Genomic DNA, 14,155 nt, shown 5'->3' on the forward strand with positions numbered 1-14,155 from the left:
AGTTCTGTGTTGGGCTTGCTGGCTCCTCGTACCTTTTGTAATTCACAATAAATACTATGTGCCTGATTTACAAATGCATTTTTCAATGGGACTGCACGATTGTAAAACACTTTCGTAAATCAGATCTTATAGATCTGATTGTGGATATTAATAGATGTGTATAGTGTGTCAGCTTGGAACTTAATGTTGGATGTGTTAACTCATCCAGCCTTTTACTGTTGTTTAATTTATATCCTTGAAACATTACGTGTTTTACCCTGTACTTTTCTGTTACATGCAGATATTAAAAATAAATATATATATTTTAGAAAGTATAATTATACTTGAGATGTCTAAATAAAAAGGATGTAATACCTTTAAAATTGGCAACACCAGCATCACTGTAAAAAGACAAATGCACTTGTGCCCAGAGCCATTAAACTACCTACTGAGAATGTTTAATAAAAAATAAATTGAACATTCATCACATCACAGTAAATCACGGCTGATAGGATTGTTTTTTAAAAGGCAGTTAATGACATCCCATGCTGAGAACCTTCAGACTGCAATTATGACCTTGGTTTTATCTGAAGGATGAAGTGCACATGACACAATCACACACACTGCGTGCATTTATGTATGCCCAAGCAATAGCCACAGCGATATTAACAGTCCCACAATTTATTAAGAAAAGAGCAATAATGAAAGCAATACAAGGAAAACAAACCATGCTAGTAAATACTATCTTAATATCATAATGAAAAAGCGACACAATGAACGGCTTCATCTCTTACGAAAAGCAATATAACGCTGAAATGATGTTGCAGGTAGAAGCAGGTGCTCGCCAGCACTTTACTTTAGGCAGTATTTCTGAAAGGGGAACACGATAGATAATGTTTAACACTCTTACAACTCTGATTAATGGCAACGAAGATTTTAACATCTCAGTTGTTTATTAGTTTGAATGCATTGCCATCATTTATTTGTGTGGTTTTCAGAAACATGTTAAAGAAGTGATAGAAGTGCATATTGCTTCGGAATCAAAAAGTGCTACTGAACAGTATACAGGAAAAAAAGACCATGAAGATGTATCAATACATTTAAAAAGAAAGTCCTCATGTGTGTGTTGGTGAACACAAAGGTGTGGCCTGTTCAAATAACAACATGAAACATTAAAACGATATAAGCAAATAGCTAATGAAATAATCGAAGGTAGTGGAACAAGAGAAAGCTTTCAATTATCGAGATTTCGTTTTATTTGAGATTTTAGTGAAAGGGATTAGAGCAAGTTTGACCTGGTGCCTATATAACATTCATTCCTTTGGGGTTCAGGATCATTTTGGAAAGATTTTCAGTGAGTGAGGAAGTGGGGTGCTTGTAGTTGTCAGGTTTGTGTAAAGTAGGAAACAGTAGGAAATTAGTTTTGAACATTTTAGAATTCAATATGTGCCATATTATGAGTATTGTTGTCACCTTAAAAGTGTGAAATATGTGATGGGCCTTGGAACTTGTAGTGTGATGCAAAGTGACTTTGCACTGCCAACAAACATCCTGATTCACAGAGCGGTGCACAGTGTATTTGTGCAGTGCAAAGTCACATTGCACTGCAAAAATACTCTGTGCACCATGCTAAATGGGCCTAATTCACCATGCAAAGAGTACTTTTGCAGTGCAAAGTTACTTTTCACTGCAAAAATACGCTGCAAAAATAGACGTTGCACTGCTCTGTGAATCAGGGTGTTTGTTGGCAGGGGAAAGTGACTTTGCATCGTGCCAAAGTTCCATGAATCAGGCTCTAAATTCCAATTGTGTTTAAATTGTTGCATAACTAGGAGTCAGTACTGTATGTTTTCACACTAAATGGGCATTTGGTAAATAACCACTACTTATCCCATGTACTTCATTCTATGTAACCTCATGCTGCATATATATTCGATGTAAATCCAAGTAATACTTAGGAAACATTTCATGATGACACACGAGAAGGCTCAATGAATAGTGAACTGAGCACCTGCACACATGGTGGTTTGCTGAGGGAGCAGGCCGTCCCACTCACTGTTGCATTTTTCCCCCCCAGAACAGTAGAACATACATCTTACTTCAGAGTGACTAGCACGTGTTTCATTCCCTTATGAGAGAAAATATGAGTCGACTGGGAAAGGGGCCTGATGCAGTACCTGGAGAAAAGGTTCAGGCCAACATATCCATATCCCCCAACTCAAATTGCATTTTTAAAGTGCTCACACAGTCTGGGAGCATCGAGCCGCTGTTACCAGAATATGTATTAGTTGCGTATTTATAATGCGCTCAATACCCAGAGGTTTTTAAGCACAGACCCGGATCGAAACTGTGTTGATTTGTGTTGTCTTGTTTCCAGGGCGAGCACGTTGCCGCTGAGCTATCCTCCCGGGAGGTTTGAGGAAATTATGCTGTTGGTTGTCAGTTAACACCTGCCACTGCAGTTGTTATATGTTCTAGTGATTTTAAAAAGAAGGTTCCCAGCTCCCAAATTAGCATCTATTCAAGCTTAAACGGAACCACAGCTTTGAACAGTCGGATGCTTTCCGTGTAGTACTGGCATGCCAGGATGGCGGTATCAGGGTTTATGTATGTGGACTAAAAGTACTTTTTTACTCACTTAATCTAAATCCCCAAAGACTACCCACAGATGTTTTGGGGCATGTATGAGAGACTGAAGCAAAGGAAGGCATTGCATGAGGAGAAATTGGAATTAATGTGTGTCCTAGTAGCAGGCGAAGCTAATGTTCTTGTTTGTGGGATGTTTGAATCAAATGAGGCACTCCATATCATCTGAACACCATTGGAGTTTCCTTAGAAAATCATTGTTTTCTGATATGTTAATCCAGTTTGAACAAAAAAAGGACTACAGATCCCAGAATGCTTTGATCTGTCACATCAAAGTACAGGACTTCAGAGCACAAGTGCAGGTGACATGGATGCACCTTCCCAAAGTATGCTGCTTATTGGGATGCAAACAAACTTTGAGTAAGTTGGGGGAAATCTAATATGTTTACCCAGTTTGTATGGTGCAGCCCTTCAAGTTGCAGCAAAGCGGCCAGAGATGAAAAAAATGAAGGTTTGAAGGCTGGGGGTATAGATAGAGTGTGTGTGGGTGTTTGCGTGTGTGTCAGCGCACGTGGGATCACTTGCCTAAATTACCATTGTTTGATGGGTTTTGCCGGGATATGCTATATGTATATATTGTCATGATAGAGGATGGAACTCACATCTTTGCACAGTACATTGTAAACCTTTGCCATCAGGCGACAGCAAGGGCTTTTCAATATGTTGCCATTGTGCTTGCATCATTTGTTGTTTTTCATAGAGTGTCACCTGGATGACCACTCCCGAGTTCTGTATTTATCAGTGTTACTATGGCACTCGATTCGTCATCCTCACAATGATGAAGTGCTTATTCTGCGAAACTCGGGTTTCCAATCTGATTCATGGCATTGCCCCACTTATAAATCAAGCAGGTTACGCTGCTGCTGTCCGTGCAGCCTACAACCATGTCCTAGAATGAAACAGGATTAGGAATTGGCCTAATTAGTCAGCCATTGCCATTGCATGCCCAGGTACTCATTCCGTTTTCTAGAAATCGCAATCCTATATTTAGGAACTTTCCCTATATACTAGGTTTTCCCACTAAATGCCCATGCATTCACATCATTTGGCAGGCACTGCTGTACTTAGCCCATGTACTCAGCTCATAGGGAAACATGAATGCCTCCCTCCATACCCTACATACTTCTCTGGTCTTCCCTTACAGTGTGTCGAGACACTCTTTGTAACCTGACCTTACCTAATGCATCTGGGAATTGCTTCCCTTTTCATCCCCATCTTTGTCCCTTTACTTCACGCCCATCTTCCATTCTTCTGCGTGAGCCATTGGATCGACCTATGAGTGCGGTGTTCACCAATGGAAGAGAGCTATTGGCTCTTGTTACACTTTCAGTTGACAGCAAAATTGTTGGCAAAGGAGATTTGCAGCGGCAACAGATGATTTTGTAGCAACCATATCTAGTAGAGTGCCTTTGAATGACTATAAGCATGAAATATTCAAAAGGTATTCTAGGTTCTAATATTGCTGTACACATTGTGCACTTATTAGTTTTAAGTACAAGTCAATAACATGGTATTTAAATCGCAATGATTTTGGAGGAAGAGTGCAGTGTGAGGCAGCAGAAGAGGAGAGACATGGGGACATATTTTGCAGTTTTGCACTGGGTGCAATATTGTCTAGAAACTGCCCTAAACATATTTCTGTCGAAGCCACCAATCCTGAAAAGCATAATCCCACAGAGAGTGAGCAATAATGGATGGGTGAAACAATCAGAAATGCTGAGAAAATCAGTGGTTAGGCAGCAATTGAAGCTGTCCGATATTCATCTGATTGTCTACAGTCACACACAGCTTCCTATATCTCACAGTACGGGACAAGAAGTCTGCCTGTATGAGCAACAGGGCAGCCAGTAATTCTCCATAGAACTCCAAGGTGTCTAGTGGCCTCAGACTGGCACAGGCAATATCTTAGCCCATATTGCCAAGCTGCCATGGAGAAAAGCTACACAGTGGACGAAAATGCTGCATAATTCCACTTGCATTCTGTGCAAGCACATTGTATGCCACAGGCATGTGGATATTGATCTTTGTGTGTCTGTATTGTTCATAGTGAGACTGCTCACTAAACGCTGACCATTAAGTAGCACGTGTTTGACACATAGGGCCTGATTTAGAACTCATGCTACAAGAAGTGTGGAAAGCCGACATTCTTCCCTACAGTTTCCAGCACCACCATTCTGACGTAGGTGAAATATTGCAGGGGAGAAGTTGTGCTTTGCTGCAGCAAAACCTGCTAAAGTCTCTTGTTGTATGATAAATATGTGCTTCAGTGGCAGTGCAAGCATTTCTTTAAAAAACTGCCACTTTTCTAATTTGCGAAAGTGGCCTTAAGATTTAAACAATTCAGAAAAGTGCTGCTGCAGTCTGGGAAATTCTATTTTTAGACAGGGACAAGGGTGCAGGAGAGAATAAGGACACCTCTGAGGTGTTGTCGTTTGTCTCTTTTTGTTACATGTAAAACCAGTGCTTTTGAAATGAGATTCACCTTGCATTGCCCGCCCTACATTCCTCATGGTCGCTAAGTCTGCTGTCAAACAGTAAATCAAGCACATGCAGAGGTTGTGACTTTGATGCCGGGCCACCACTTTATCACTGTAATACAATATGGTGGTTTTAAGGAAATGGTTCTTCTCTTCCTTCACTGAGGAACAGTTTCCTATGTTTGTATGCACCTCAGATCCAGGGACTGCATGATAAAGTCTGATAGCTGACTGTCACTCTGGCAGTACTCAGGGGTGTGCATCTCTTGCTTTAGTCATTTATTGAAATAACCTGTGTACGCACCTGGTGTGAATAAGAGCTCCCTATTGGTAAATATTTGCAGGCTTGGCTTTCTCAAATGTGTGCAGCTAGGTAGCTCTCACAGTGGTGCGTTTGTATCCAGATTTCGATCCACTTACCATCCAGAAGGCACACAAAGAGGGCTCATAGAAGGAAGACCATTACGAAAACATTATTTAACCGAGGAGCAACTATATGAATTTATTTTGAACGGTCTTAAAAGCCTGCAATAAGAACCACAAAACATGTATAGTCATTCCAAGCATAGAAGACCAATCTTAACTTGAAAGATACATCCATACACACCCTACTTATTTTCAAAGAGAAACACGTGTAGGCCTATAATAGCTAATTGAAAGTCATACAAACCTTAATAAAGTGTTTTCTATTTAGATATAATGAAATTATATTTTAACAAGTTAAATCGGTTGATTGGTGTTGGCGATAGAAATCAGCTTGTTATATAAGATGTCCTTGTTTAAACATACCTCAAAAACGTCTCCAGTTTAATATTTTCCCACTTCTGAAAAACGCTTGGAATTAAACACCCCTGAGACATAGTTAGCTCTCACCTTTTGCAATATGTGTTGCGATCAAGCAATTCTTAACTCATCGTGCGTGTTGTCGGCAGCACCGGCGGATGCTCCAGCAGGTGGATCCCAATTCACCGGTTATATGACATGATCTCTAAAGTCATTTCTCAACTAATCCAGGTTTACCATTTCTTTAGTAACATGCTTTGTAACCAATCTCATCTTGAAAGATACATCATCAATCCGTCTTCAAGTGCTAAGATTCAAACTGTCCACCATTGGAGGATCTAGCTTCCCTGTCAGGGCAGCTCAATTGTGGAACTCCCTGCCGCACACACTCAGATCTGACCAAACATTTAACGAGTTCAGAAAGAATTCTATTAAATGGCGAAGGTAACCTGCCATAACCTGTGCAACTAAGCTGTAAGTACTCTTTCAACTGAGCCCTGATACCTCTGGTCCGGTGCGCACTACAAATAAATTAACAAACAAACCAAATTATAGTCCACTGTGCCTTCTTTTTTACCCTTAAACAACATGATGTCCAGGGATATGACCTCCTTCCCGGCCATTGAGCTTATTATGCAGGACCCAATCACTCAATAAACTTTACCATATTAGACTATTTTTACATTCTTCCAAGAACATATTTCACTCTGGGTAGCATTGAAGGATCTTAAAGTTGAACCACCTTATGAACGATTTTGGTATACTTTATGCTTGTGTTCAATTAACATTTCAGTTGAATGATTTTGTCACACGCCTCAGAGGGTGTCATCGAAGTTTGATTATCAACAAAATGTCTCTTTTTAGTTGATGTTGTAATTGCGTGATAAATGATGTGCTGCACTATCGTGTGTCTGTTTATTTACCCAACTTCCGCATTTTGCAGACATGTGCTAGTGCAGACGACAGTCCCCGGGAGGAGTGGTGTGCTTCACAGGCTACCGTTATTGCTGTATTGTTTGTTATATTTAGAACTCGGCAGCAGATTTGGGATTTGGCGCAGCAGACTATCGAATTAACAGACACAATATGTAAAACAAAAGTGACACGGTTACTGCTATGACGAATTAGTGAGGAAAGTTAGCAAAATTCCCAGTTAGCAAAATGGCAGGGAAGTGCAATGTTAGAGCTACAGAGAAAAGACAGATACACATAAGCCCTCTAAAAGGGTGTTTTTCAGAGGGAGAAGACATAGCATCCATGGATAGAAACTAGCGATTGAGAGTCAGGTCAGATCAATGTTATCAGTGTCTGCGTCTTACCTGCCTAATATGCCGCTACTGCGAGTGGGTGTTAATAGAGACAGAAGAGAACACATAAGAACAACAGCACTTCGATAGGTTCCACTGTTGTGTTTATTCTGTTGAAGATCATGCTATGCCTACATTAAGATGCAAAGGTTTTCTGCTCAGTTATTTGTTATTCGCTGCACTGTCGGGTAGCAGGCAGAAGTCCTCCTCCACAATGCTTTTCTTGTCTGTCCCTCGCACTCCCCCAATCCCCCACCCTAATTCAGAGATGTGGATTCTTTTTGATTTTGCCAGGTCTTAAGTCCAAACTAAAGTGCATGTTTCTCGTAAAATAATGTGATTGGGTGATACATATTGTGCTGCATGAGCATGGAATTGATTGGCATGAGGTATTGACAAGAATGCAGACTCCATGGTTAATTGACAGTGTAATGACCGGGCAGGGGGTTGATCCGTACTCCTGCCCTCTATATGGCACAGTAGAAGCACAGAGCACCCCAGCCAAGATTCTCTATATGGTAGAATGGACGAGCAATCAAGGCTTAAGCTCTCAGGAGGATGAGAGCTTAAGCCTGCTGATTCTTAAGTACAGTGTCATCCCCAAAACCCCATAAAATAATGTCCACACACTATGTTATGTGATAGCACAGTTATTTATATAATTAATGTTCAATATATATGTATATATACACAATGAATAATACACTTTGTGCTTTGGCAAATCCTATATGGTAAATATCAATGTGGTACCACAGTTAACTCAAGACTCCTTTAAAATGCACTAACTGCTGACAGTTTCAATGGCATACAAGTCAAATAGCGATGTGAATCAACATCAGACATAGGAGGAAAGATAAGTTATGTTAGAAATGTCAGAATAGTACTTTAGCTACTAAATCACAGTTCTGTTTGAGGACCCCCCCACCTGGGCAACCTTGAAATAAAGTGCATCAACAAGCCCAGCCCATATATGTTTAAAATAGTCTTGTTTACTGCTAAAATGTTCTACTACACCAATGTACCTGAGTTTAGTGGAGTTTCTTTGACGGTTTATCGACGGATCCCTCGTGGTTGAGCTACCTTTAAAGCTGGAGCCACAGTGCTTTGAGATTCCTCAAACAAAATGTGAACACTGTCATCAAGAGAGCAGCTTCGACCTTTGTGGTGCTCGTCGATGATCATTCGAGGATGTCCTGTGAAGATGAGGCATGCGGTGTACCTCAATGACAAGAGTTTGTTGCCGCAAAGCAGAGCGATGAAGAGCGTAGGCCCGTCAGTGGGCTTCGGGTGTTGGCGTCGACGGTCGTGACTCGACCACGGCTGGCTTTCAGATCTTCATTGGTCTGTGTGTTTGTAGACTTCGGGTGGCCGGAAATCCACCAGCGGTTTCGCCTCGGCTCGTCGATGACCTTGCCCTTCTCCGGTTGGACAAAATGTTCAACAGTGATGGCAAGGGAGTCCTTTGTTTCAAATGTCTTAGGCAAAAGGCCGGTCATCGAGCAGCATGGCATCAAGCTGTCCCCGCTTCTGGGCAACATAACTAGAGAGGCTTCCAGCAGTTACAGCAAACCCCCGAACCCTGGTCAACGACGATGGACTTCAACCTCTGGGTGCTTTACTTCAGGATTTCTCAGTGGTTCCTGTCTCCAGTCGACAGTCTTGAGGGACTGGCTTCTAGGGTGCCTTGGTGAAGATTAGCTTTTGCATGATGTTCCCTCATAGCTCAGAAAAGGTCTCCTAGCCAGGTCCTCTCTTGGATCATTCCTTGAGAGACACAACAGTTTTTGGATTTAGATGACGGCAAGCAGTGGCAAAACCTTCTTTTTTCAGCTGGGCTTCAAGTTTAAGCATTACGTTTCGACTCCAGCATCTGAACAATTTTGCTAAGTGAAAGGTCCCCAGATATAATGTCTGTCTCTCATTCACACTGCTGAGCCAAGCTCAGGCAGCCAATCATTCTGAAGGGCATTCATGCAGGCAGGCAGCCAATCAGGCTCACAGTGCATTCAGGCCATTCACATCCATCCAGACACCCATAACAAGGAATGTGGATTGGGGCAAGCAACCAGCCTTTCAGCACACCACGCTGCATTCATGTCAGTTTCGGGCAGGGCTGTCTAATTCTTTGTGTCACACACACAGATAACAGACACCCAAAACATGGAATGCATATTGGTCACTCACTCCATTCACCCAGGTCCCACCCCAAGGGTGTACGCACAAACACACAGTCACTTGAAAGGCTCCAGCCAGTCTGGCCCGGACTTTCCCACAATACCATATATGGTTCTTCCAACCAACAGCCAGTCAGGAAAGGGGCAGAGTCAGGGCTTCCCAGGATTTTGGGAGAACAAGGTAACAGGTACTAGAAACCAATATGCCGCAGGGGCCATCTTGTCTCCTACCTGGAACCACTCATTCCTATGGCAGGGTTTGGCTATCCCATACTGGAGGATACTCAGAGCACCTGTCAAATTCAGTATGGAGCTGCCACCAGCCTATACCCTGCTCTGTGGGCCACACACAGATGCCCAAAGACATACATTCGGGGTACAGGTTTGTACCCCCACCCATGGGTGCCATAAGGGTATCCCAAGAGTCTGTTCACCACAACCAAAAAGAAGAAGAGCTTCACTGCCAGGAGTCCCACGTGGAGTCTTGTGCAGAAAACACACAGAACACAGATGATAAGGGAGTACAGGACAAGGACATGGAGGCCCTGTCCATCCAATACATTTCCACCATCACAGACAGGTGGCCTGGAAACACGTGCATGATGCAGTACAAAATGGTGCACACTGACTGCACAGAATGTTTAATCTTTATGGTGAAGGTATGCACAATGCACCCACAGAGAGAGAAAGGCACTCTCAGAGCATCACATGATTATGGATCATAGTGCTTTAAGTGAGCCCGGGCTAGCCTGGACTTCGCCCAGCCCCAGCAGTCTCATTAAACAGCTTCCAAGCAGGAGCCACCTCTACCCCACACCTGCTGAACAGCTATGAATGCATTTAAGGAAATGAGATATAGGTCTCCATTCAAAGCAGCCCACCCCCTACACCTGAATATGTTTGGCTCATGATTAGCAGACATATCTTCTGTGAAGTTGAGCACTGTGACTGACAAATTAAATGAGCACCAAGCCCAGTGTTCTTAACATGCTCAAAAGGATTTAATTCATAAATCAATATCACAGAAATATTGGACAGATGTAAAAACCTGAGGTTATTCTTAATGATCCCAACATGCTCTATGATTTTATGCAGAGGGGCCTGGGTCTCCCTCTCTTTTCAAGTTGATGAGTTATTTATAGGACAGAGGTTATTTACTCACTGACTGCATTTTTGTTGATATACTTAGAGAGGGCTTTCATAGGCAGCAATGTATTTAGAAACCAAGAAAATAGGTTTATTTACAGGAGGCTGCCTGTATGCAAACAAGGTCACCTGAGACCATGCTGAATGACACAAAATACGTCTTTGCAAAGAGTCACATGATGTATTTCTTGGATCAGGTGCGCCTCCCCATTTCGCCACGCCCAGAGCACCTTAAGACACACACCCTTGTTAGAGGCCCTTTGACTTGGAATCCCACTTAAAGCACTGATTGGCAACGGCAGGAATCGAGCCCAGGTCTGTTGGGTTTGAAGGCCAGCAGTTTACCAATTAGAAGCATTGTTATGGATGGGTTTTCAGCTAGCACAACTCAATCAGCATGCAAGCACCAGCCTTTATCATAGCTATAGTGCGGCCATGTGTGTAAGTGGCCTAGTAGGACGGTGCAGCACACATGCAGGCATTGCCACACTTGCTCATTGCAGCTTTCCGCGATGTCTATTTCACTTCACACACACATGTCGGATCCACATGTCTGGCAATGCAGTCCTGGCCGGAAATCATTCATCTCTCTATGCTTGGGCTAAATAGACATGTGTGGCTAGTGCTGTGTGGCAGCACACTCTGGGTGTGTTACACCAGCTGTGCATTCTTTTGTCATACAGCTTCTTGGCTTCTGCCCATTTGATATCAATTCTATTCGTGAATATCATACGTTGCTTGGCATGCATTCATTTTCCGCAGTTCTCGCAATTAAGAGAGCGGGAATATAAACCGAATCGGATATTAATGTTCGCTGTTGTTATGGAGCTGTTTTGTGCTGTACCTAAGACAATGTCAGCGGTGCAATGAAATAGATGCCCGGGGCTGTTATTTTGTATTCCTCCGGGAATAACAGAGTTAATGTTTGCATAACAGATGAATCTGTTTTTATGAACACAGGACATAGCAATGTCCTTGGCCTGCCTTAGCCCACAGGCCTCTAGTGTCCATTTGTGTCGCTCATGAATATGCATTATTTGCAGGCAAAAGGCAACACTCTTTCTGGAAGGGTAGCAGGCGACTCAACCAGTATCATACTGTAAAGTGTCTCAGCAACGGTGAGGTTGTATTTCAGAGAATCCTGAGAAACATGGCCGTTTGTGTATGTATGCATTCATGTTACTATGATTAGGCCCTAATCAATAGTAATTTAGAAAATTATGCCTGAATAATGGGACAATGTGTTGCAAGGAAGACTATGGGCCTGTTTTACTAAATCCCATTGAAACACGCTTTGTAAATGTGTGCCCATGCTTCTAGTTTAGACAAGAAATTATATTGTAAATCACAAATAAGCAAGGTAGACACTGCATATTACTCGAGCTGTAAAATTGGAAGAAACATAAAATCTCAACAATTATCCAAACACATATGAGAAGACATGGAAACAGAAAAGGTCTGGACCAATACTGTGGGTATATTTCCATCACATCAGTGGCCTATTTATTTCAGAATGGGTGACGTGGCTGTTTTTGTTCAAATAGAAGCTAGTTAGTCACCAGAAAACCTGCCATGCATGTCATATTTCTGTCACAGAGAGTATTTTCCTTCTGCTAAGCCCAGGGAAAAAGCTACAGCTTTAAACGGCATGTCACACTCCCATGCACAGTCCCCCCCTCGTACAATTAGAGCATTTAGTAGTCTGTCAGCAACCTTTCGGCAGCCAACATAACGGCAATACCTTATAGGACTGGAAGACGCATCGGGGTCGCGGGCAGTCACCTGACCAATCACGGTGTTAACGGCAGTGTTTTCATGCACTTCCAAGAGGTAAGTAGGCGAAGAAAAAACCGGTGGCTCATCAGCGTCCTCCACTGTTATTTTTACTGTAGCCGTATCCTTGAATGGCACCCCGCCGATGAAGCGCGGATCAATATGGACATTGGCGGCTTCTACCTTCAGCGTATAGGATTTTTTGCTCTCAAAGTCCAGGGGCTGAAAGAAATGACAAAGATAAATGTCTCTCACTAATGACCACAAAAGCAAGGACAAATGAATGTAATGCTGATGGATGAAAGCTCTGTGCATTTCAGCACGCGGCCTGAGCGCCCGCGCAGTCGCGCCCGCAGGCTCCCGCTGCCCGGGATCCCACCTGTAAATTCTAGGCGCATTTATCGATATGTGAACATTGTACAGCCTTCAGAAATCCGAGCCTTTCTCTCCTTTTCATCCACTTTCAACATAACTACATATTTCGTGTCAACAAATGCAACATCACGATTCCACTTTAGATAGTGCGTTCAATTGTACTGGCGTTGGCATTGTCTGCATACCGCTAAGTACTTAATAAGCGTCCTGCTGGTCCAAGATAAGGTGGTATCTTCTACAGCCGTCCAGGGGTGTAAATATTTTATTATTTCCAGTGTTCTTTGTGAAATGCAAAAGGCCAACCATCACTCTTTGGGAATAAGAGGTATTAAGCCAAAACAGACGGGCATCACAGAAATCAGCCAATCATCATTTTTAACACTATTTCATGCTGACACTGTACTGTTCGCTGAGATGAAGGAAACAGATCGAGACTTGCTAACTGGATACATTGCATGTTTTTTGTATGAGCAACCAAACAAAGTTCTTTGTTCTGTTGTATTTGATTTTAATATGCACATTATCTATTTAACCCAGGTTACCCAGCAGCAGAGCACTTTAAAGCAACATTTTACAATAATATCCGGTAGGGACATGATCTAGGAAACCAGAACTTAATGTAAAGTGGTTTGATTGATTCATGTGTTTATTTATATAGCGGTTACGCCTAAGCACTCTACATAGAACATATTTACATATATCCAACCGAGGTTGGTACTCATTTATTGATCCCAGAAGGAAGAGTTGGCCTTGCCGTGATTCAAACTTGCGACCTGCAGATCACACATAGATCACAGCAGTGAGCACTCAACCCAATGAGCTATCTTACTGGCTAGGTGCTGTTGATGCAGATGTGGAAGACAGGGATTCCTGGTGCTGGTGACAAAGAAAAGTATCAGGTGGTGGTGAAATGACTTAGGGTAAGCAGTGACTAAACCACCCACTAGGTTATCTAACTTGTACAAGTCAACAGTGACCTAAATCATAAAGGTAACACTGACACAGTCAATAAATATACCTAATATGAGTTTTGTGGTAATGTGGAACAAGGGAACGCTACATACCCTCAGAGGGGTGTGATTGTAATCCAGTAGTAATCCAAACAGCAACTTATAAATGTCCAACATATAGGGAATGTCCAATCAAGGTTCTATACAAATATATGTATGCATTAATTAAAAACAACATCTGTAAGAAAACGAAATAGAGAAACAGTACAAAGAAAGTCTCCCATTTGGCCCCTGGATGGAAATCATAGACAATATGAAAGAATAGAAGATTCAGTACTGCAGGTAGTGTGAACAAAGATAATAATTAACCAGAATGATTGTAAAATGGATATGTACTGGAGCAAAAAAGAGATGATTGGTGGCCTAGTCAATCTCTAGAGCACAAAAATAGATTGACAGGGCAGTTACCAGTCAATAGCACCTTAAGCTGGTCTTGGCAGTTTGATAATGATGAAAAAGGCCCCTAGGTGTTGTTTGTGCGGTTC

At 42.3% G+C, this 14,155-nt stretch overlaps 1 protein-coding gene across 1 annotated transcript in view; it reads right to left on the minus strand.

The window, feature by feature from the left end:
• Positions 1-14,155, minus strand: part of CDH8 (cadherin 8) — a 1,279,274-nt gene that overhangs the window by 375,297 nt on the left and 889,822 nt on the right. The window contains exon 7 of the mRNA XM_069652973.1: positions 12,254-12,507. Within this exon, the coding sequence (XP_069509074.1) occupies positions 12,254-12,507 (254 nt within the window). The remainder of the gene's footprint in view (positions 1-12,253; positions 12,508-14,155) is intronic.

The sequence above is a fragment of the Ambystoma mexicanum genome, chromosome 1p, assembly GCF_040938575.1.
Source record: "Ambystoma mexicanum isolate Mex_15411 chromosome 1p, UKY_AmexF1_1, whole genome shotgun sequence".
In the NCBI taxonomy this organism is placed as follows: domain Eukaryota; kingdom Metazoa; phylum Chordata; class Amphibia; order Caudata; family Ambystomatidae; genus Ambystoma; species Ambystoma mexicanum.